This window comes from Macaca mulatta, chromosome 7 (assembly GCF_049350105.2).
Source record: "Macaca mulatta isolate MMU2019108-1 chromosome 7, T2T-MMU8v2.0, whole genome shotgun sequence".
NCBI lineage: Eukaryota > Metazoa > Chordata > Mammalia > Primates > Cercopithecidae > Macaca > Macaca mulatta.
Genome location: NC_133412.1, coordinates 107699844 through 107722490, shown reverse-complemented (window position 1 = coordinate 107722490; position 22647 = coordinate 107699844). Strand labels below are relative to the sequence as shown.

Sequence of the window (22647 nt, the reverse complement as noted above, 5' to 3'; positions counted from 1 at the left end):
AAGCCACCACGCCCAGCTAATTTTTGTATTTTTAGTAGAGATGGGGTTTCACCATATTGGTCAGGGTGGTCTCTAATTCCTGACCTCAGGTGATCCACCCAACTTGGCCTCCCAAAGTGCTAGGATTACAGGCATGAGCCACAGTGGCCAGGCACAAATTATTATTGTTATTAGATTTCAGTTCTTGAGTGCATTTTCAGATTGCAGATTTCTTTCCTTTGTTTGAATAGGTGAGTTTAATATACACTAGTAACGTAACTTTTAAGTAACTGTAGCAGTACAATATAATAAGAGTCTGTCAGCTTACTTTCCCAACAATCCGAAGATAATTTTGTCCAGATATCTCAGGTTTTATGATAGACTTTAAAGGGCACTGATGGTCTTGAAATAAGATGAATTTTTTTAAATGATAGAAAATATTTATTAAAAACTTTTTAAGGCCAGACACAGTGGCTTGTACCTATAATCCCAGCACTTTGGGAGGCCGAGGCAGGATGATCGCTTGAGTCCAAGAGTTCAAGACCAGCCTGGGCATCTTAGTGAGACCTCATCTTTACAAAAAATAAAATTAACTAGGTGTGGTGGTTCGTACCTATAGTCCCAGCTACTTGGGAGACTGAGGTGGGAGGATTGTTTGAGCCTGAGAGGTTGAGGCTGCAGTGAGCCGAGATTGTTCCAGTGCACTCCAGCCTGGTGGCAGAGCAAGATGCAGTTTCAAAAAACTTTTTAGTGTAAATTTGATTTTTATTCAAGAAAATCTCTATCTTTACAGAGTTCACTGCCAAATTTTAAACAAAACGAGTTTTCAGTTGTTCGGCAACATGAGGAATTTATCTGGCTTCATGATTCCTTTGTTGAAAATGAAGACTATGCAGGTTATATCGTAAGTATTGAGACTCCATTTTAATTCCATTTTCTAGGAGGTTTTAGGTACTTTATTATGTTTTGGAATATTGTTTAGCATTTTTTGTGAACTGTTTTTTTGTTTTGTTTTTGAGATGGAGTCTCACTCTGTTGCCCAGGCTGGAGTGTAGTGACTCCATCTCGGCTCACTGCAGCCTCTGCCTCCCGGGTTCAAGCAATTATCCTGCCTCAGCCTCCCAAGTAGCTGGGATTACAATCACGCACCAACACACCCAGCTAATTTTTGTATTTTTAGTAGAGACAGGGTTTCACCGTGTTGACCAGGCTGGTCTTGAACTCCTGACCTCAAATGATTCGCCCACCTCGGCCTCCCAAAGTGCTGGGATTACAGGCGTGAGCCACCGTGCCCGGCTCTGTTATGTTTTTTAGAGACAGTGTCTCACTCGTGTTGCTCAGGCTGGAGTACAATGGTGTGACCTTTGTTCACTGCAACCTCTGCCTCCTGGATTCAGGCAATTCCCCTGCCTCAGTCTCCCAAGTAGCTAGGATTACAGGCACCCACCACCATGCCCTGCTAATTTTTTTTTTGTATTTTTAGTAGAGATGGGATTTCACCATGTTGGCCAGGCTGGTCTCCAAATCCTGACCTCAGGTGATTCTTCCTGCCTCGGCCTCCCAAAGTTCTGGGATTACAGGTATGAGCCGCCACACCCAGCCTGATATGTTTTTTTAAATTGTCAGTTATGAAACATGTTTGGTTACCACCTTTATCCTGAAATGTTTTCTTAGGGGATGTGGGATATGTTACGTTCCCTCATTTAAACTTAATTTCTTACCGTTTGTTTGAATTGAAATGGGCTTGTCCTAGGGACTAAGGAGATGTTACAAACCATACTGGTTTTAAAACCGTGGTTGGGGCTGGGCGTGGTGGCTCATGCTTGTAATCCCAGCACTTTGGGAGGCTGAGGCGGGTGGATCACAAGGTCAGGAGTTCAAGACCAGCCTGGCCAAGATGGTGAAACCTCGTCTCTACTAAAAATATTTTTAAAAATTAGCCGGGTGTTGTGGCAGGTGCCTGTAATCCCAGATACTCGGGAGGCTGAGGCAGAATTGCTTGAACCTGGGAGGCAGAGGTTGCAGTGAGTCAAGATCTCACCACTGCACTCCAGCCTATGTGACAGAGCGAGCCACTGTCTCAAAAAAAAAAAAAAAAGAGAAAAAACCATAGTTGGACAGATACTTAAGAGTTGGAAGTCTCGGCTGGCCACGGTGGCTCACGCCTGTAATCCCAGCACTTTGGGAGGCCCAGGCAGGCAGATCACCTGAGGTCGGGAGTTTGAGACCAGCCTGACCAACATGGAGAAACCCCCATCTCTACTAAAAGTACAAAATTAGCCAGGCCTGGTGGCACATGCCTGTAATCCCAGCTACTCAGGAGACCGAGGCAGGAGAATCGCTTGAACTCAGGAGGCGGAGGTTGCGGTGAGCCGAGATCACACCATTGCACTCCAGGCTGGGCAACGAGGCACGGTGGCTCACGCTTGTAATCCCAGCACTTTAGGAGCCTGAGGTAGATGAATCACCTGAGGCAAGGAGTTTAAGACCAGCCTGGCCAACATGGCGAAACCCTGTCTCTACCAAAAATACAAAAATTAGCTGGGTGTGGTATTGTGCGCTTATAATCCCAGCTAAAAAAGTAGATAACTTTTTTTTTTTTTTTTTTTTTTTTTTTTTTTTTTTTTTTTGGAGACAGGGTCTTCCTCTGTCACCCAGGCTGGAGTGCAGTGGTGTGAGTTTGGCTCATTGCAACCTCCGACTCCCGGGTTTAAGCGATTCTCCTGCCTTAGCCTCCCGAGTCACTGGGATTACAGGCGCCTGCCACCAGACCAGCTAATTTTTGTATTTTTGTCAGAGACGGGATTTCGTCATGTTGGCCAGGCTGGTCTTGAACTCCTGACCTCAAGTGATTCTCCCACCTCGTCTCACAAAATGCTGGGATTATAGGCATAAGCCACCACACCCAGCCTCAGGTTATCTAATCTTAATATGTACCAGATGTGACCAGTCATGTTTTCTCACGCCTGTTTATCCCAGCAGTTTGGTAGGCCAAGACAGGCAGATTGCTCTAGCGCAGTAGCTCAAGACCAGCCTGGGCAACACGTTGAAACCCTGTCTCTACCAAAAAAAAAAAAAATTAATAATAATAAAATAAATATGTGCCAGATGTTATAGTAAATAATAGATGGTTATTGTGGTCTCAGCTGTTAACCGCATTCAGATTTCTAAAATTTTTTTTTTTTTTAATCATCATGACCTGATTTCATCTCCATCCTTGTGGCTGCCACCCTTTTCAGTAATTTGTTTTCTTTTTCTTTTCTTTCTTTTTTTTTTTTTTTTTTTGAGATAAGGTCTTGCTCTGTCACCTAGGCTGGGGTATAGTGGTGCTAAGCATAGCTGAATGCAGCCTCCAACTCCTAGGCTCAGGTGATCCTCCTGCCTCAGCCTTCTCGGTAGCTAAGACTACAGGTGTCTACACCCAGCTAATTTTCAAATTTTTTTATAGAGAAGGGGTCTCACTCTTTGCTTAGGCTGGCCTCAAGTGATATTCCTTGGCATCCCAAAATGTTGGGATTACAGGCATGAGCCCCCACCATGCCCAGCCAACAGTTCTTATTTATGGACCCTTCCTCCTAAGACAGTTTTTTTTCTTACATCTTTCTCTTGAATGATATATCTCTTCTAAATCTTACATTTTTATTTAAGGTAAGTGCTTACTTACTCCCTGACTGTGGATGAATAGAGTGAAGTTAGTCATTAATCTGTGTCTTGTTCTTTTATTTTCTGTATGTGTGGTTTTTTTTTTGTTTTTTTTTTGTTTTTTGAGACGGAGTCTTGCTTTGTCGCCCAGGCTGGAGTGCAGTGGCACCATCTCGGCTCACTGCAAGCTCTGCCTTCTGGGTTCACGCCATTCTCCTGCCTCAGCCTCCGAGTAGCTGGGACTACAGGCACGCACCACCACGCCCAGCTAAATTTTTTTTGTATTTTTAGTAGAGACGGGGTTTTACCGTGTTAGCCAGGATGGTCTCGATCTCCTGACCTCGTGATCCGCCCGTCTCGGCCTCCCAAAGTGCTGGGATTAGAGGCGTGAGCCACTGCACCCGGTTTGTTCTTTTATTTTTAAAACAGTTCTTTCTTCTTGGTACATTCCTCCAATCCAGGACCCGTTTTAACATCCCTTGCTGCATTGTAATGTATTCATTAATTTAAAAATTTTTAATTAGTATTAATTTTAAAAAACACAATAGCATAAAGCTATTAGGAGTTCATTAATTTTTAAAATGCATTTTTGTTGGCCGGGCGTGGTGGCTCACGCCTGTAATCCCAGCACTTGGGGAGGCCGAGTCAGGCAGATCATGAGGTCAGGAGATCGAGACCATCCTGGCTAACATGGTGAAACCCCGTCTCTACTAAAAATACGAAAAGAAATTAGCTGGGCATGGTGGCAGGAGCTTGTACTCCCAGGTACTCGGGAGGCTGAGCAGGAGAATGGCGTGAACCCAGGAGGCAGAGCTTGAAGTAAGCCGAGATTGTATCACTGCACTCCAGACTGGGTGACAGAGCGAGACTCCGTCTCAAAAAAAAAAAAAATACATTTTTGTTTAATCATACCATTTATATACTTTTGGAAAGTGATATGCGTATTTGTTACACGTGTTCAGTCTGTGGTCAGAGCTTAGTACACGCATGAATTTGAGGATTCCAGGTTGCTGTGGGAGTCTGCAGATTGAAATTTATTTAGAATTGCTGTTCTAATAGCAGAAAGTAGTTTACCTATGCTGTATTTCTTCTTTAGTGTACAGGACCTCAGAACTCTTTTTTTGTTTGTTTGTTTTTTGAGACAGAGTCTTGCTTTGTTGCCAGGCTGGAGCGCAATGGCACTATCTCAGCTCACTGCAATCTCTGCCTTCCTGGTTCAAGCAATTCTCCTGCCTCAGCCTCCCGAGTAGCTGGGACTACAGGCGTGCGCCACCACACCCAGCTAATTTTTGTATTTTTAGTAGAGACAGAGTTTCACCATGTTGGCCAGGATGGTCTCAATCTCTTGACCTCATGATCCACTTGCCTCGGCCTCCCAAAGTGCTGGGATTACAGGTGTGAGCCATTGCGCTCGGTCAAAACTCTTAATTTTTGCAACTAGTCAAGTTCTCCAATCTGAATTTGGGTGTTCCTGGTGTTCAGCTCATTCTGGATACCCTTAGCTTTCCCAGACACAGTCTTTTATGGTGGCAGTAGTACAGTGCTTCAAGAAATGAAAATTTCCTTAAAATTAGTGATTTGGTCCTGTTACAGATTCCACCAGCACCACCAAGACCTGACTTTGATGCTTCAAGGGAAAAACTGCAGAAGCTTGGTGAAGGAGAAGGCTCGATGACGAAGGAGGAATTCACAAAGATGAAACAGGAACTGGAAGCGTATGTGATTTTTTTTTTTTTTTCTTTTTGTGGTCGTTGTTGCCTTTGTTAATTGTGCTTGCCTTTTTTGGTGTTTTCTGATATCCCATCATTTTAATTGTTTCACCATGGAGACCCTGTCTGGAAGATGCAGGTTTAAGTCACACAACCAGTATTAATGATCATGATCAGAGCCTACAGGAAAATGATAGAATGATTGTCTCCACTGTAAAATTATTTAAATTCATATTTGAAATAGACCCTGAAAGTTGAAAATGGAAGATCCAAAAGCTTATTTTAAAAAAGTAAAAGGTCCAGTCTGTCTTTGGACTTAAGGGAAAAAGAAATAGAGAACATGACTTTTTAAAGCAGAATAGACATTGTTTTGTTTTATTTCTATTTACAAAGCTTAGTCACTACCAACCTAGTTCTCTTTTTTCAATGTGGACATATTGCCATAATTCTCAAAAGAGAATGTACTGAGCAACTACATATATTCTGTTTTCTTAAAAATGCATGTGTATGCAATGCGAATTATCACAATTTTTTCAAGAATCTAATACATTTCTGGTATATATGAAACTAATACAGTCATTTCATGAAAAACAGTTTTTAACTATTCTCTAGTTACTTTGCTTCTGTATTCTTTTCCCTTTGGGCAGAAGCCACAGGCAGAGAAAGGAAGAAAGGGAAATTATGTACAGGTTGAGTATCAGTTACACAGAATGCCTGGGAGTACATTTTGGATTTTAATTTTTGGTTTTTTTTGGACTGTTTCCTTTATACTTACTGATTGAGCATCCCTAATCTGAAATCTGAAATGTTCTGATGAATATTTCCTTTGAGCGTCATGTCTTTGTTTAAAACTTTTCAGATTTTGGAGTATTTTAGATTTCAGATTTTGGGGTATATTTTCAGATTTTCAGCCTATATTTCACTTTTAGTGTATTTGCTAAACATACAGAATCTTTCCCCTTTTATTAAACATTTGGAGTAATTTTGGATTTGCTGGATATGTTTCTCTTTTTTTTTTTTTTTTTTTTTTTTTTGAGACAGTGTCTTGCTCAGTCGCCCAGGCTGGAGTGCAGTGGCGCGATCTCAGCTCACTACAAGCTCCGCCTCCTGGGTTCACGCCATTCTCCTGCCTCAGCCTCCCGAGTAGCTGGGACTACAGGTGCCCGCCACTACTCCCGGCTAATTTTTTTGTATTTTTAGTAGAGACAGGGTTTCACCATGTTAGCCAGGATGGTCTTGATCTCCTGACCTCGTGATCCGCCCGTCTCGGCCTCCCAAAGTGCTGGGATTACAGGCTTGAGCCACCGCGCCCGGCCTTGGATATGTTTCTCTATTTTGAGAGTTGTACAAGGAAATAATTTTCCTTAGTTATCATCTCTGTCACTTTTTTGGGTCATTTCTCCCCTTCATACATTTCCTCTCCTCTTCTTCCACTAGTTTCAGTTATCAGTTATATATTGACACTGCTACTAGACTCCTCTTCAGGATGCTAAACTCTTGAAAAGATAAATCAGCAAAGCAGGTCTTGGATGCAAGCAGTGGTCTGATAGCAGACAGATATATATTCAAAGTTTATAAGACTGAAAACTGGAAATGAGCAGAGCACATTAATATAGAAGAATCTGTGATTTTCCAGTGGCCCTGATCATGATTCTTTTGTGGTCTGGTTAGGGGTTGGATAACAGAGAACCTTGGGTTTATTCTACTGCTACCTCCATCCTCTGCATCCTTCTTTTTTGTCTTCACTGAATGACTACCCTCACAGAGATCAAACTTCTCCCAACATTGGTCCTGCTGGTTTGCTGGTATGTAAAACTTACCCTTCTTGCACGTAGTTGAAGCAAGAATATCAGGCCTTTTCCTTGAATGTTTGGTTTTTTTTTTCCCCCAAACTGACATGTATTACTTTGTGGTCTCTGAGATTCACTGCTGGTATTAAAATATTTTAGGCCGGGCGCGGTGGCTCAAGCCTGTAATCCCAGCACTTTGGGAGGCCGAGACGGGCGGATCACGAGTTCAGGAGATCGAGACCATCCTGGCTAACACGGTGAAACCCCGTCTCTACTAAAATACAAAAAAAATTAGCCGGGCGAGGTGGCGGGCGCCTGTACTCCCAGCTACTCGGGAGGCTGAGGCAGGAGAATGGCGTGAACCCGGGAGGCAGGGCTTGCAGTGAGCTGAGATCCGGCCACTGCACTCCAGCCTGGGCAACAGAGCTAGACTCCGTCTCAAAAAAAAATAAATAAATAAAAATAAAATAAAATAAAATAAAATATTTTAAACACATTTCCTTGGTGTAATGGCAAAAAAAATCAGTTTCTTCGTAGTGTGTTTCTTGTGTGTTTAGGTAATTAGATGAAAATAATTATTAACGTTGAAAATATGCTCACTGAGGTTTGGGTTTTAATTTTTTTGTACTAAGTTGTTTAAAAGCAGTAATTGGATATTGAATCATTAAGATTCTATCAAATAATTTGTAGCATACTTTCTCTAGAGCTGAGAACAAGCAGCCCTATAGTTAACTTTAACATCAACTCTCATAGTAAGAAAAATTTGTAAAACTTAAAAATATTAACAATCAGATATAAATATTATTAACTGGCATGAAATCTTTTTCAAACTGGGTTTTATGTATTTCATTAACAGTTCAACTAAAACCTTTGTTTACATGAATTATATCTTTGTATCTCTAATTTTGCATTTGGAATAATCCAAAGAATATTTTCTGAAAAAAATTGTTGCAGGTGACTTTTTAGTTGATGGAGTTTTTTACCTTTAATTTTCTGTATTGTTTCTAGTGAATATTTGGCAATATTCAAGAAGACAGTTGCGATGCATGAAGTGTTCCTGTGTCGTGTGGCAGCACATCCTATTTTGAGAAAAGATTTAAATTTCCATGTCTTCTTGGAATATAATCAAGATGTGAGTATCAGATTGATTGGTGGTCAAGTTTTCTTTCTTTTTTTGTTTTTGAGACGGGATCTCACTCTGTTTCCCAGGCTAGAGTGTAGTGGCATGATCTTGACTCACCGCAAGCTCCGCCTCTCAGGTTCACACCATTCTCCTATCTCAGCCTCCCTAGTAGCTGGGAGTACAGGCGCCCGCCACCACACCCGGCTAATTTTTTCTATTTTTTAGTAGAGAGGGGAGTTCACCATGTTAGTCGGGATGGTCTCGATCTCCTGACCTTGTGATCTGCCCGCCTTGGCCTCCCAAAGTGCTGGGATTACAGGCGTGAGCCACTGTGCCTGGCCCACGTTTTGTTTTTAAAGAGTCATTGGAAAAGGCAAGAGTAGTTAGAAAAGGCTCAAGGCCTTTTTTTAGAATGTTTGTATTTTTCTCTTTTTTTTTTTTTATTGAGACAGAGTCTTGCTCTGTCATCGAGGCTGAAGTGCCATGGCACAATCTCTGCTCACTGCGACATCCTCCTCCCAGATTCAAGTGAATCTCGTGCCTCAGCTTCCCAACACTATGCACCTGTAGTCCCAGCTAATTTTTTTTTTTTTTTTGAGATGGAATTTCGCTCATGTTTCCCAGGCTGGAATGCAATGGTGTAATCTCGGCTTACCAAAGCTTCTGCCTCCTGGGTTCAAGCGATTCTTCTGCCTCAGACTCCCAAGTAGCTGGGATTACAGGAATGCGCCACCATGCCAAGATGATTTTTGTATTTTTAGTAGAGACGGGGTTTCTCCATGTTGGTCAGGCTGGTCTCGAACTCCCGACCTCAGGTGATTCACCCACCTCAGCCTCCCAAAGTGCTGGGATTACAGGTGTAAGCCACTGCGCCCAGCCTAATTTTTGTATTTTTAGTAGAGATGGAGTTTCACCATGTTGGCCAGGCTGGTCTCGAACTCCTGACCTCAGGTGATCCACCCGCCTCAGCCTCCCAAAGTGCTAGGATTATAGGCGTGAGCCGCGCCTGGCCTGTTTGTATTTTTCAAGTTAAGTGACACTTTTTCAGTAGTAATGCAGTTATTTCAGTAGAACTTGAGTAGATTAATTGACAGAATGATTGTTAAGCATGTTACTAGCCAGGCATGGTGTCTCATGCTTGTAATCCCAGCACTTTGGGAGGCTGACCCAGACAGATCACCTGAGGTCAGGAGTTTGAGACCAGCCTGGCCAACATGATAAAATCTCATCTCTACTAAAAATACAAAAATTATCTGGGCATGGTGGCGGGTGCCTGTACCAGCTACTTGGGAGGCTAAGACAGGAGAATCACTTGAACCCGGGAGGCAGAGGTTGCAGAGAGCTGAGATTGTGCCATTGCACTCCAGCCTGGGGGACAAAAGTGAAATTCCCATCTCAAAAACTAAAAATAAAAAATAAAAAAATTGTGTTACTGGTTGGGCGTAGTGGCTCACGCCTGTAGTCCCAGCACTTTGGGAGGCCGAGACAGGTGGATCACAAGGTCAGCAGATCGAGACCATCCTGGCTAACATGGTGAAACCCCCGTCTCTACTAAAAATACAAAAACAATTAGCCGGGCGTGGTGGCGGGTGTCTGTAGTCCCAGCTACTCAGGTGGCTGAGACAGGAGAATGGCGTGAACCCGGGAGGCGGAGCTTGCAGTGAGCTGAGATCGCGCCACTGCACTCCAGCCTGGGCGACAGAGAGAGACTCCTTCTCAAAATAAATAAATAAATAAATAATCGTGTGACTTCAAGGGACACTGATTTTTTTTTTTGCAATCCTTAATTGCAAATCTCTTGAGAAGTAGGGGCGAGGCACGGTGACTCAGCCTATAATTCCAGCACTTTGGGAGGCCGAAGCGGGCGGATCACGAGGTCAGGAGTTTGAGACCAGCCTGGCCAATATGGTGAAACCCCGTCTCTACTTAAAATACAAAAATTACCTGGGCTTGGTGGCTACATGCCTGTCATCCCAGCTACTTGGGAGGCTGAGGTAGAAGAATTGCTTGAACCTGGGAGGCGGAGGTTGCGGTGAACCAAGGTTGCACCACTGCATTCCAGCCTGAGTGACACAGCGAGACTCCGTCTCAAAAAAAAAAACAAAACAAAAACAAAAGAAATAGGGTTATCACATTGACTAATGTTCTTAAATTTGAGTTCGGAGTCTTCTGAAGCCTTGTAGAGAATTCTGAGGAGGTGATTGAGCTAAAGAATTCCAGATTTGGGTAAATCATTGACTCTCAATCTGTTTAACTGACCATTGGTGCTGATCAGTCGTTATTTTTCCCTTCCCTACCTAAAAACTTTTTTTTTTTTTTGAGATGGAATCTCTCTCTGTCGCCCAGGCTGGAGTGCAGTGGCACAATCTTGGCTCACTACAACCTCCGCCTCCCAGGTTCAAATGATTCCTCTGCCGCTCCTGAGTAGCCACCATACCCAACTAATTTTTGTATTTTAGTAGAGACAGGGTTTTGCCATGTTGATCAGGCTGGTCTCAAACTCCTGACCTCAGGTGACCTGCCTGCATCAGCCTCCCAAAGTGCGGGGATTACAGGTGTGAGCCACCGCGTCAGGCCAGGGTGGTTGCACTTTAACGATTTCTTCGTTCATAGTGCTGGCAAAAAATTTTTTACTGAATCACTGATACAAATCTTGGAACCTATGTTTGGATGACAAGATTAATTCATAATTTTCGCAGAAAATAAATGTAGCATAGTGCTCATGTACTTACAGGTTAACCTCAAGATCAAAGAATTTGGGCCAGGTGTGGTAAGTCACACCTTTAATCCCAGTACTTTAGGAGGCCGAGGCAGGAGGAGTGCTTGAGCTGAGGAGTTCGAGACCAGCCTGGGCAACATAGTATGACTCTGTCTGTTTAAAAAAAGAAAAGAGGCCGGGCGCGGTGGCTCAAGCCTGTAATCCCAGCACTTTGGGAGGCCGAGACGGGCGGATCACGAGGTCAGGAGATCGAGACCATCCTGGCTAACACGGTGAAACCCCGTCTCTACTAAAAAATACAAAAAACTAGTCGGGCATGGTGGCGGGCCCCCGTAGTCCCAGCTACTTGGGAGGCTGAGACAGGAGAATGGCGTAAACCCGGGAGGCAGAGCTTGCAGTGAGCTGAGATCCGGCCACTGCACTCCAGCCTGGGTGACAGAGCGAGACTCCGTCTCAATAAAAAAAAAAAAAGAAAATGAAAAGAAGAAAGAAAAAAGCCGGGTGCGGTGCCTCATTTCTGTAATTCCAACACTTTGGCAGACTGAGGCAAGACATTCACTTGAGGCCAGGAGTTCAAGACCAGCCTGGGCAACATGGTGAAACCCCCATCTCTACTAAAAACACAAACATTAGCTGGGCGTGGTGGCGCTTGCCTGTAATCCCAGCTACTTGGGAGGCTGAGACATGAGAATCACTTGTATGTGGGAGGTGGAGGTTGCAGTGAGCTGAGATTGTGCAACAGCATGGGTGACAGAGAGGTTCTGTCTCAAAAGAGAAAAAAGAGAAAAGAAGCTAAAGTTTGTGAGTAAGGATGAGATGCTCAAAATTTGATTTGGGAAAGCTGTCCCAGGCAATAGAATGGATTGGAATAAGATGAGAATTATTAACTAATAGATCAGTCTAGGAAAGAGATGATGAAGAGTTTACTAGGAGAATAGGAGTGGAAAGGGACAGTTTTCAGTCATTTGCTGGTAGAATTTGAGCTATGAGGAAAAGGAAGAAGTTGTAGAAATTTCAAGATTTAAATGAGAAGTGTGGAATTTTAGGGAACATGTTGGAGTCAGACTGTTCGGATGAAGGGGCCACAACTCAAAGAGGGAAGACAGAAATTTTGGAGTTTAGATTTTTTTTCTTTTTTTCTTTTTTTTTGAGATGGAGTCTTGCTCTGTTGCCCAGGCTGGAGTGTGGTGGTGCGATCTCAGCTCAGTACAACCTCTGCCTCCCAGGTTCAAGTGATTCTCCAGCCTCAGCCTCCCGAGTAGCTGGGATTACAGGCACGTTTCACCATGCCTGGTTAATTTTTTTTTTTTTTTTTTTTTTGAGACGGAGTTTCGCTCTTGTTGCCCAGGCTGGAATGCAATGGTGTGATCTCGGCTCATGGCAACCTCTGCCTCCCGGGTTCAAAAGATTCTCTTGCCTCAGTCTCCCTAGTAGCTGGGATTATAAGCAGATGCCACGACGCCCAGCTAATTTTAGTATTTTTAGTAGAGATGGGGTTTCACCATGTAGGTCAAAGGTAGTTTCGAACTCCTGACCTCAGGTGATCCACCGGCCTCGGCCTCTCAAAGGGCTGGGATTACAGGCGTGAGCCACTGCGCCCAGCCCAGAGATTAGATTTTAATGAGCACTGTGTTAGAGTCATCTAATGTGAGGTTACAGTCACAGTCTCCATGTAAGGAAATCATGTGGGCAATTGGATATAACATGTAAGGTTAAGGAACGAGCTTATGGGTAGTATTCTAGTCTGTTTGGCTGCTATAGCAAAATACCTTAGACTGGCTAATTTATAAACAACAGAATTTATCATTTACAGTTCTGGAGAATGGGAAGTCCAAGATCAGGGTGCTGGCAGATTGCGTGTCTGGTGAGGGTGCTGTGCTTCATAGGTGGCACCTTTTTGTTGTGTCCTCACATGGCAGAAGGAAGGGGCAAGAGGGTACCATTCCCTCAGCCTCTTTTTTTTTTTTTTTTTTGAGACGGAGTCTCGCTCTGTCACCCAGGCTGGAGTGCAGTGGCGCAATCTCGGCTCATGGCAAGCTCCGCCTCCCGGGTTCACGCCATTCTCCTGCCTCAGCCTCCCGAGTAGCTGGGACTACAGGCGACCGCCACCTTGCCCGGCTAGTTTTTTGTATTTTTTAGTAGAGACGGGGTTTCTACTTGACACCTGAACTCCTGACCTCAGGTGATCCAACCACCTCGGCCTCCCAAAGTGCTGGGATTACAGGCATGCGTCACCACAACTGGCCCGTATCTTGAAGCTTAACTCCCAAGGTAATAATAATTAAGAGGAGGTGGGCCTGAGCCAGGTGCAGTGGCTTGTGCCTGGAGTCCCAGCTACTTGGGAGGCTGAGGTGGGAGGATCATTTGATGCCAGGAGTTTGAGGCTGCAATGTGCTATAACTGCACCTGTGAAAAGCCATTACATTTCAGCCTGGGCAATACAGCAAGACTCCATCTCTTAAAAATAGGTGGGGCTTTTGAGAAGTGATTAGGTCATGAGGGTGGAGCCTTCATAAATGGGATTAGTCCTTATAAAAGAGGCTGAGGGAGGCCGGGCGCGGTGGCTCAAGCCTGTAATCCCAGCACTTTGGGAGGCCGAGACGTGCGGATCACGAGGTCAGGAGATCGAGACCATCCTGACTAACACGGTGAAACCCCGTCTCTACTAAAAATACAAAAAACTAGCCGGGCGTGGTGGCGGGCGCCTGTAGTCTCAGCTACTTGGGAGGCTGAGGCGGGAGAATGGCGTGAACCCGGGAGGCGGAGCTTGCAGTGAGCCGAGATCATGCCACTGCACTCCAGCCTGGGAGACACAGCGAGACTCCGTCTCAAAAAAAAAAAAAAAAAAAAAAATTTTTTTTAGCATATGAATTTTAGGGGGACACATACATTCAGACCATAGCAGATAGTGATAGAGAGTTGTGAGTCATTTACATAAAGGTGGGCATTGAAGCAATGGAAGTACACAGGAATTAGATGGGTTGCTCCTTTATGGAGCACCCTGATGCAGCAAGTGCTAGGAGTCAAAGAGTTAGCTGCTGCTTGTTGGTTTTGCCCTTGGATAACCATTCATGTTGTTCAAAGTCATCTTTTTTGTGTCCCTTGTGCTATAAATTGCTGACCCCAAAAGCCAGACAAGAGACACTTGGATGAGTGCAGAGTTCCAAATGTATAGGATATGTATTCAGAGTTATTGTACAGTAGTATATTGTGCCCCAATAAATTTTACATGTTTAAAGGAATTCCCGAGCCAAAATTTTAATTGTCTTTTAAAATTTTATACAGCAGTGTTTGACAAAATATGGTGAAAGGGCTGCTTGCAACAGAATTATCAGATATGCTCATAAAATGTGAAATATCTAGGCCTTCTTGTTGACCAGCTGAACCTGAATCTTTGAGAGTGAGTCCTGAATATCTATATTATTACCAAACTCCTTTTTATGCCCTAAAGTTTGAAAATCATTGATGTACATGATGAAATTGCCACTTATATATTAAGATTAAAAACTAGGATCCTTTTGAGATTGCCATTTAAATATCAAAGAAAAAGGAGGTACTGCTTTCCTTTTGTAACCTTAAAAAATGTTAAATTACCTTTCAGTTGAGTGTGCGAGGAAAAAATAAAAAAGAGAAACTTGAAGATTTCTTTAAAAACATGGTTAAATCAGCAGACGGAGTAATCGTTTCAGGAGTAAAGGTAAGATTTTACTTGATTAACTGTGATATTGAGACTTCTTTTAAAAGGGAGATAGATTGAGATTTCAAATGTGCAGAATTAGAGTAAAAGACATTTGTACGGTTAGAATCTTTAGTCCTAGGAACAGGAGGAATCCACTTGACCTGGATTCCTCTCCTTAGAGCGTCCCCTTCTACAATGGATGAGAAGTCTTAAGCTAAGGGAATTTGCCCGACTGCAGCCCACACCCCTTCCCTTCACATCAGACCAGGTTACAGGTTTCTAGAATCCCCTATTTCCCTACCCAAATCCCAAGCCTTGCAGTTCCTACGTGGGCAACGTCCCTGAGTTCATGCCATTCATGTGTATTCCATGAGTGGTTAAGGGGCGATCATGGGGCAGGTGGGTGGAGGGGAGGGACAGTGTGCAATTTGGAATGTCCACCCACATGCACATGAAGTCCTCCTAGATGCAGGACAGACAGAGCTGCAGAGCGTACCAAGAGATGCTGCCTCTTTTTTCACATTTAACGTTTAGCCTTGGAAATGTTAGGGGCAGACCTAAGTTCAGCTTAGAGTTAGAAGATCTCTGTTGAGGCCGAGCACGGTGGCCCACGCCTGTAATCCCAGCACTTTGGGAGGCCAGGGTGGGTGGATCATTTGAGATCAGGAGTTCAAGACCAGCCTGGAGGTCTCGGGAGGCTGAGGAACCTAGGAGGTGGAGGTTGCGGTGAGCTGAGATTTTGCCACTGCACTCTAGCCTGGGCGACAGAGTGAGACACCCTGTCCCAAAAAAAAAACCAAAAAAAAGATCTCAGTTGGGGTTTTGGTGTTGCTTCAAGCTACATGTCTTTGGGAAAAGTTACTTTCTTTTATTTTTCTGGATCTTGGTTTTCCCGTTTTCTCTCTTTTTTCTTTTTTTTTCCCAAGATAGAGTCTTGCTCTGTCGCCCAGGCTGGAGTGCAGTGGCATAATCTCGGCTCACTGCAACCTCTGCCTCCCAGGTTCAAGCAATTCTCCTGCCTCAGCCTCCTGAGTAGCTGGAATTACAGGCACCCGCCACCATGCCCGGCTAATTTTTGTATTTTTAGTGGAGACGGGGTTTCACCATGTTGGCCAGGCTGGTCTCAAAGTCTTGACCTCGTGATCTGCCTGCCTTGGCCTCCCAAAGTGCTAGGATGTTACAGGTGTGAACCACTGTGCCCTGGCAGATTTTCCATTTTCAAAATGGGGTTAATAATACTACCCACCTTACTGACTTAATAAAAAGATTGAGATAATATGTGTGGAAAACACCTATTTTTTTTTTTTCTTCCTTTTTTTTTCTTTTTTTTTTTTTTTTTTTTTGAGACGGAGTCTTGCTCTCTCGCCCAGGCTGTAGTGCAGTGGCATGATCTCGGCTCACTGCAAATTCCGCCTCCCAGGTTCACACCATTCCCCTGCCTCAGCCTCCCAAGTAGCTGGGACTACAGGCGCCCGCCACCACACCCAGCTAATTTTTTTGTATTTTTAGTAGAGACAGGGTTTCACTGTGTTGGCCAGGATGGTCTCGATCTCCTCACCTCGTGATCTGCCTGCCTTGGCCTCCCAAAGTGCTGGGATTACAGGCGTGAGCCACCGCGCCCGGCCGAAAACACCTGTATTTTTCTTAATGATGTTCTAAAAATGGTACAAGAGTTGATTTATCTGAAGATTCTTACCATTAAAATATGAGAACAATGTTTCTATTATCAAGCAAATACTAGGAAGAAAAGAATGCTGCTTTGTCATCATTGCCTGTTTTTTTTTTTTTTTTTTGAGACGGAGTCTCACGCGGTTGCCCAGGCTGGAGTGCAGTGGCGCGATCTCGGCTCACTGCAAGCTCCGCCTCCCGGGTTCCCGCCATTCTCCTGCCTCAGCCTCCTGAGTAGCTGGGACTACAGGCGCCCGGCACCGCGCCCGGCTAATTTTTTGTATTTTTAGTAGAGACGGGGTTTCACTGTGGTCTCGATCTCCTGACCTTGTGATCCGCCCGCCTCGGCCTCCCAAAGTGCTGGGATTACAGGCTTGAGCCACCGCGCCCGGCCTGCCTGTTTTTATAGACATAATAAAATTGGTGTGTAGAGTACTATTTGATTTATACTCTGATTTTTCAGAGACAGGTCAGTGGATACTTGACAGTGCATGTGCTATGGCTGCTTTCCAATAAGGACTCAGCTTACTTCCATTTGATGCTGCTTATGCATTAATATCAACCATTTTTCTTAGCCATTAAATGTAAACCACTATGTTGATTATAATTTTGATAATTTTGTTAATAGAGTAATAACATTTTTGAACACTTATAATGTGTTGATTGGTAGCCCACATTTTCTTGTGTAATCTTCACAACAACCCTGCCAGTTTTATCCACATTTCTACAGTTAAGAAAACTGGCCTGGCGCGGTGGCTCACGCCTGTAATCCTAGCACTTTGGGAGGCCAAGGTGGGCGGATCACCTGAAGTTGGGAGTTTGAGACCAGCCTGGCCAACATGGAGAAACCCTGTCTCTGCGAAAAATACAAAATTAGCCAGGCATGGTGGCTCATGCCTGTAATCCCAGCTACTCGGGAGGCTTTTGAGGTAGGAGAATCGCCTGAACCCCAGAGGCAGAGGTTGCAGTTAGCCAAGATTGTGCCATTGCACTCCAGCCTGGGCGAAAGAGAAAAAGAGAGAGAACTGTTACATATGAGTTATGAATTTTATTTTAATATTTATTTTTTATTTTATTTTGTGTTTTGAGACAGGGTCTTGCTCTGTTGCCTTAGGCTGCTGTGCAGCCCCAATCTCGGCTCACTGCAACCTCTGCCTCCCAGGCTCAAACGATCCTCCCACTTCAGCCTCCCAAGTAGCTGGAACTATAGGTACATGCCACTGCACCCAGCTAATTTTTGTATTTTTTGTAGAGACAGTTTCTCCATGTTGCCCAGGCTGAACTCCTGGGCTTAAGTGATCTGCCCACCTCGGCCTCCCCAAAGTGCTGGGATTACAGGTGTGAGCCACTGTATCCAGCTGAATTACAGTTTTCAATGACATTTTGTCAGTACTGACTCTTGCTGCTTGTGTTCTGTTGATACTGGTCTCCAATTATATCCTGTCAGCTGATGCTTTTTCACTTAATTATTGGTAATTTTCAAGGGGGTAAAATACTATTAATTTCATTTTTGTGCCAGGTGCAGTGGCTCACTCCTATAATCCTAACATTTTGGGAGGCTAAGGCAGGTGGATCACTTTAACTCAGGAGTTTAAGACCAGCCTGGGCAACATGACAAAACCCTGTCTCTACAAAAAATACAAAAATTATCTTGGCGTCGTGGCATGCACCTGTAGTCCCAGCTACTTGGGATGCTAAGTCAGGAGGATTGCTTGAGCCAGGGAGGTTGAGGCTGCAGTGAGCCATGTTTGCACCACTGTAGTCCAGCCTGGATTACAAAGCAAGACTCTGTCTGAAGATAATAATAATAATTTTTATTTTTAATGTATAGCTAGCTTTGTTTCAAAAAAAAAGATTGAAGACAGTGGTTAATCGTATTATTGCCCTCAGATAGTTTGGCCAGGGTCCTCAGTGCAGTAAGAAAGGGCCTTAATGACTAAGGCTAGGCAGCCTTCAGGAATGGCCAGTAGAATACGTAACAGGCCAAGAAAAATAGATTTTCACTCTGTCCACCAGAATTGTTTTATTTTTCCTTAAAAACAATTGATCACTTCTGCTGGCAATAGTATGTTTACTGAAGAGGCAGAATTGTAGAGGCAGATCACAAATAAGTACATCATATGAGGCCAAGCGCGGTGGCTCATGCCTGTAATCCCAGCACTTTAGCACTTTGGGAGGCCGAGGCGGGCAGATCACTTGAGGTCAGAAACTTGAGACCAGCCTGGCCAACATGGCGAAATTCTGTCTCTACTGAAAAATACAAAAATTAGGCTGGGCGCGGTGGCTTACATCTGTAATTCCAGCACTTTGGGAGGCCAAGGCGGGTGGATCACGAGGTCAGGTGTTCGAGACCAGCATGACCAACTGGTGAAACCCCGTCTCTACTAAAAATACAAAAAAAAATTAGCTGGACGTGGTGGCATGCGCCCGTAGTCTCAGCTACTCAGGAGGCTGGGGCAGGAGAATCGCTTGAACCCAGGAGGCGCAGGTTGCAGTGAGCTGAGATCGTGCCACTGTGCTCCAGCCTGGTGACAGAGCGAGACTCTGCCTAAAAAAAAAAAAAAATTAGCTGGGTGTAGTGGTGTGCACCTGTAGTCCCAAGCTATTGGTACACCGAGGCAGGAGAATCGCTTGAACCCGGCAGGCAGAGGTTGCAGTGAACCAAGATCATGCCACGGCACTCCAGTCTAGGCGACAGAGTGAGACTCCATCTCAAAAAAAGAAGAAAGAATGTGAACTTGGACCTATTTGGGGAGCACATACAGCATGTGAACTTGGACCTATCTGGGGAGCCTTCAGTTACAAAATCATAGAAGATTTCTTACTTGATAGATAGAAATGCATGTCTATTAAAGTCTTGCTGGTGAAATTAGTACAGTAACATCTGACTATTAGAGGATAGCTGTGCTATTTTACTGATAATCTCTTATATTTATAAAGTTATTTACATATTAAACTAAAGCAAGTAAGTGAAAAAAGTTTGTATTTTCTTTTGATCTTATAGGATGTAGATGATTTCTTTGAGCATGAACGAACATTTCTTTTGGAATATCATAACCGAGTTAAGGATGCATCTGCTAAATCTGATAGAATGACAAGATCCCACAAAAGTAAGATGTTTCTGTGGCTAAAGCTTATATCTTTTAATGGAATAATTATAAAGTTCATATTATAGTTTGAAAAAGTCTTAATATAGAGCAGTAGTTCTCAAACTGTGGTCTGTTGGAGTCTAGGCTCCCTGGCTCTTTTATAGTGAGCCTGTGAGGTCAAAACTATTTTCAACTGTGCACAGTGGCTCACGCCTGTAATTACAACACTTTCGGAGGCTGAAGCGGGAAGATCACTTGAGCTCAGGAATTCAAGACCAGCCTGAGCAACAGAGTAAGACCCTGTTTGTATTGCACCAGCCTAATACAAAAAATAAAATTAACCAGACGTGGTGGCCCATGGCTGTGGTCCCAGCTACTAGGAAAGCTAAGGTGGGAGGATGCCTTGGGCCTGGGAGGTTGAGGCTGCAGTGAGCTGTGGTCGATCGTACCACCACACTGCAGTCGGGGTGACAGAGTGAGACTGTCTAGACAACAACAACAAAACAATAACTATTTTTATAATGATACTGTGATAGTTTTTGCCTTTTTCACCATGTTGACGTTTACACCAATGATGGATAAAGCTGCTGCTGCATAATTACATACAAATCGAGGCAGTGGCAACAAACTGGACTAGTAGTCTCTATATTCTTTCCTGCCATGCACTAGCTTTTTTTTTTTTTTTTTTTTTGAGACGGAGTCTCTTGTCAGCTAGGCTGAGTGCAGTGGCGCGATCTCAGCTCACTGCAACAACCTCTGCCTCCCAGGTTCAAGCAATTCTCCTGCCTCAGTCTCCCAAGTAGGTGGGATTACAGGCACCTGCCACCGCGCCAGGTTAATTTTTGTATTTTTGGTAGAGATGGGGTTTCACCGTCTTGGCCAGGATGGTCTTGAACTCCTGACCTCATGATCTACCTGCCTTGGCCTCCCAAAGTGCTGGGATTACAGGTGTGAGCCACTGCACCCAGTCACTTACAATTTTTTTAAAATGTGACTTTCACTTAAGAATGCCCTTAATGAGGCCGGGCGCAGTGGCTCAAGCCTGTAATCCCAGCACTTTGGGAGGCCGAGGCAGGTGGATCACGAGGTCAGGAGATCGAGACTATCCTGGCTAACATGGTGAAACCCCGTCTCTACTAAAAATACAAAAAACTAGCCGGGCGTGGTGGCGGGCGCCTGTAGTCTCAGCTACTTGGGAGGCTGAGGCGGGAGAATGGCGTGAACCCGGGAGGCGGAGCTTGCAGTGAGCCGAGATCACACCACTGCACTCCAGCCTGGGAGACACAGCGAGACTCCGTCTCAAAAAAAAAAAAAAAAAAAAAAAAAAAAAGAATGCCCTTAATGAAACAGTAAAAATTGATTGTAATCTCTACCCTTGAGTATACATTTTTAAATATTCTGAGTGATGAAATAGGAGGTATGCATAAAGCACTTTGGCTACATACTCAAGTATGATGGTTCTGTAGAAAAGCATTTTAGTGATTGAGTTGTGGTTGAGCTAGCTAATTTTTTCATAGAACACTACTTTTACTTTAAAGAATGACTGATAGACAAACTATGTTTATGAATATTTGGCAAATGTTTTCTCAAAAATCAGGTAATTATTTAAATTGGAGGAACCTGGCCAAAAAAAATCAGCTATTTCAAGAAAAACAAAGATAGTATTTGTTGCCAATGAAAAGTCAAACTTCAAGCGATAATTAGAATTTTGGAACTTTCTATCTCTCACCATGAGCTTACTTCCCAATAGATACTAGACTAGTAGTCTCTATATTCTTTCCTGCCATACACTTGCAATTTTTTTTTTTTTTTTTTTTTTTTTTGAGACGGAGTCTCTGTTGCCCAGGCTGGAGTGCAATGGTGCGATCTCGGCTCACTGCAACTTCTGCCGCCCAGGTTCAAGCATTCTCCTGCCTCGGCCTCCCAAGTAGCTGAGATTACAGGCGCCTGCCACTGTGCCCAGCTAGATGGGCCAGTGAAGACCTATATAGAGATTGATAATGTTACTAGTGAGTGTGATTTTTTAAAAAATTGTACATTTAAGTGTGTCACCACTTAGAACATCTGCATAATTCATTGGACCAATGTTTTCTAAACGGCCAAGTACATAATGCTACAAAATCATATATGTAAAAGAACCACTCAAAGTGCAAAATAGACCAATGAGGTTTTTTTTAACAGCTGTGTTGAGTGTAATTGATATCAGTAAGCTGCAGTAGTCAAAATGTACAGTTTGGTAAGTTTTGACATGTGTGAAATCCTTACCACAGTCAAAATAATGAACACACACATCACCCCCAAAAGTTTCTTGTGGCCCTTTGAAATCTCTCCCTCCCGCCCTATTCCCAGATAGCCACTGGTCTGCTTTTTGTCACTATAGATTAGTTTGTATTTTCTAGTATTTTATATAAATTGAATCATACAGTATGTATTCTTTATTGTTTAGCTTTGAAACTCAAAAAACTATTTTGAGATTCATCCAAGTTGTTGTGTACATCGATAGTTCATTTCTTTTTGTTGCTAAGTAGTGTTCCATTGAATGGATATACAAAAATTATTTGTTTCTAGCTTTGACTATTACAGATACAATTTATATGAGCCATTTGTATATAACTCTTTATGTGGACATCCTTTCCTTCTCTTGGGTAATACCTAGAAGTAGAATGCCTGAGTCATGTGGTAAATGAATATTTAACTTTAAGAAACTACCACATTTTTTTCCCACAATGATTGTACCATTTTGCATTCCCATGAGCAGGGCATGAGAGTTCCAGTTGCCCCACATCTTTGCCAACAAGGATAGTCAGTCTTTTTCTTTTTCCCAGTGGAATTTGAAGTCTTTTTTAACTTTATTCAAATAGGTCAGTGGTGGTAACTCAATGTGGTTTAGATTTGTATTGTCCTAATGACTGTTGAGGTTCAACATCTTTTCTTTTTCTTGTGTCCTTCCTTCAGCTTTACTCTTTCTTTTTTTTTTTTTTTTTGAGACGAAGTCTTGCTCTGTCACCCAGGCTACTGGAGTGCAGTGGCGCAATCTCGGCTCACTGCAAACTCCACCTCCCAGGTTCATGCCATTCTCCTGCCTCAGCCTTCCCGAGTAGCTGGGACTACAGGTGCCCACCACCACACCTGGCTAATTTTTTGTATTTTTAATAGAGACAGGGTTTCAGCGTGTTAGCCAGGATGGTCTCGATCTCCTGACCTCGTATTCTGCCCGCCTCAGCCTCCCAGAGTGCTGGGATTACAGGC

The 22647-nt window shown here is 43.6% G+C and overlaps 1 protein-coding gene across 6 annotated transcripts in view; it reads left to right on the top strand.

Moving 5' to 3' along the window:
• Positions 1-22647, top strand: part of SNX6 (sorting nexin 6) — a 73136-nt gene that overhangs the window by 19896 nt on the left and 30593 nt on the right. For 3 of the 6 annotated variants that reach the window (XM_028851488.2, XM_077940886.1, XM_077940888.1), the window contains 5 exons: positions 773-883; positions 5215-5336; positions 8129-8252; positions 14564-14659; positions 19314-19419. In XM_028851488.2, coding sequence (XP_028707321.1) covers positions 773-883; positions 5215-5336; positions 8129-8252; positions 14564-14659; positions 19314-19419 — 559 coding nt within the window. The remainder of the gene's footprint in view (positions 1-772; positions 884-5214; positions 5337-8128; positions 8253-14563; positions 14660-19313; positions 19420-22647) is intronic. The other 3 variants (XM_028851487.2, XM_077940887.1, XM_077940889.1) reach the window with 1 other exon arrangement.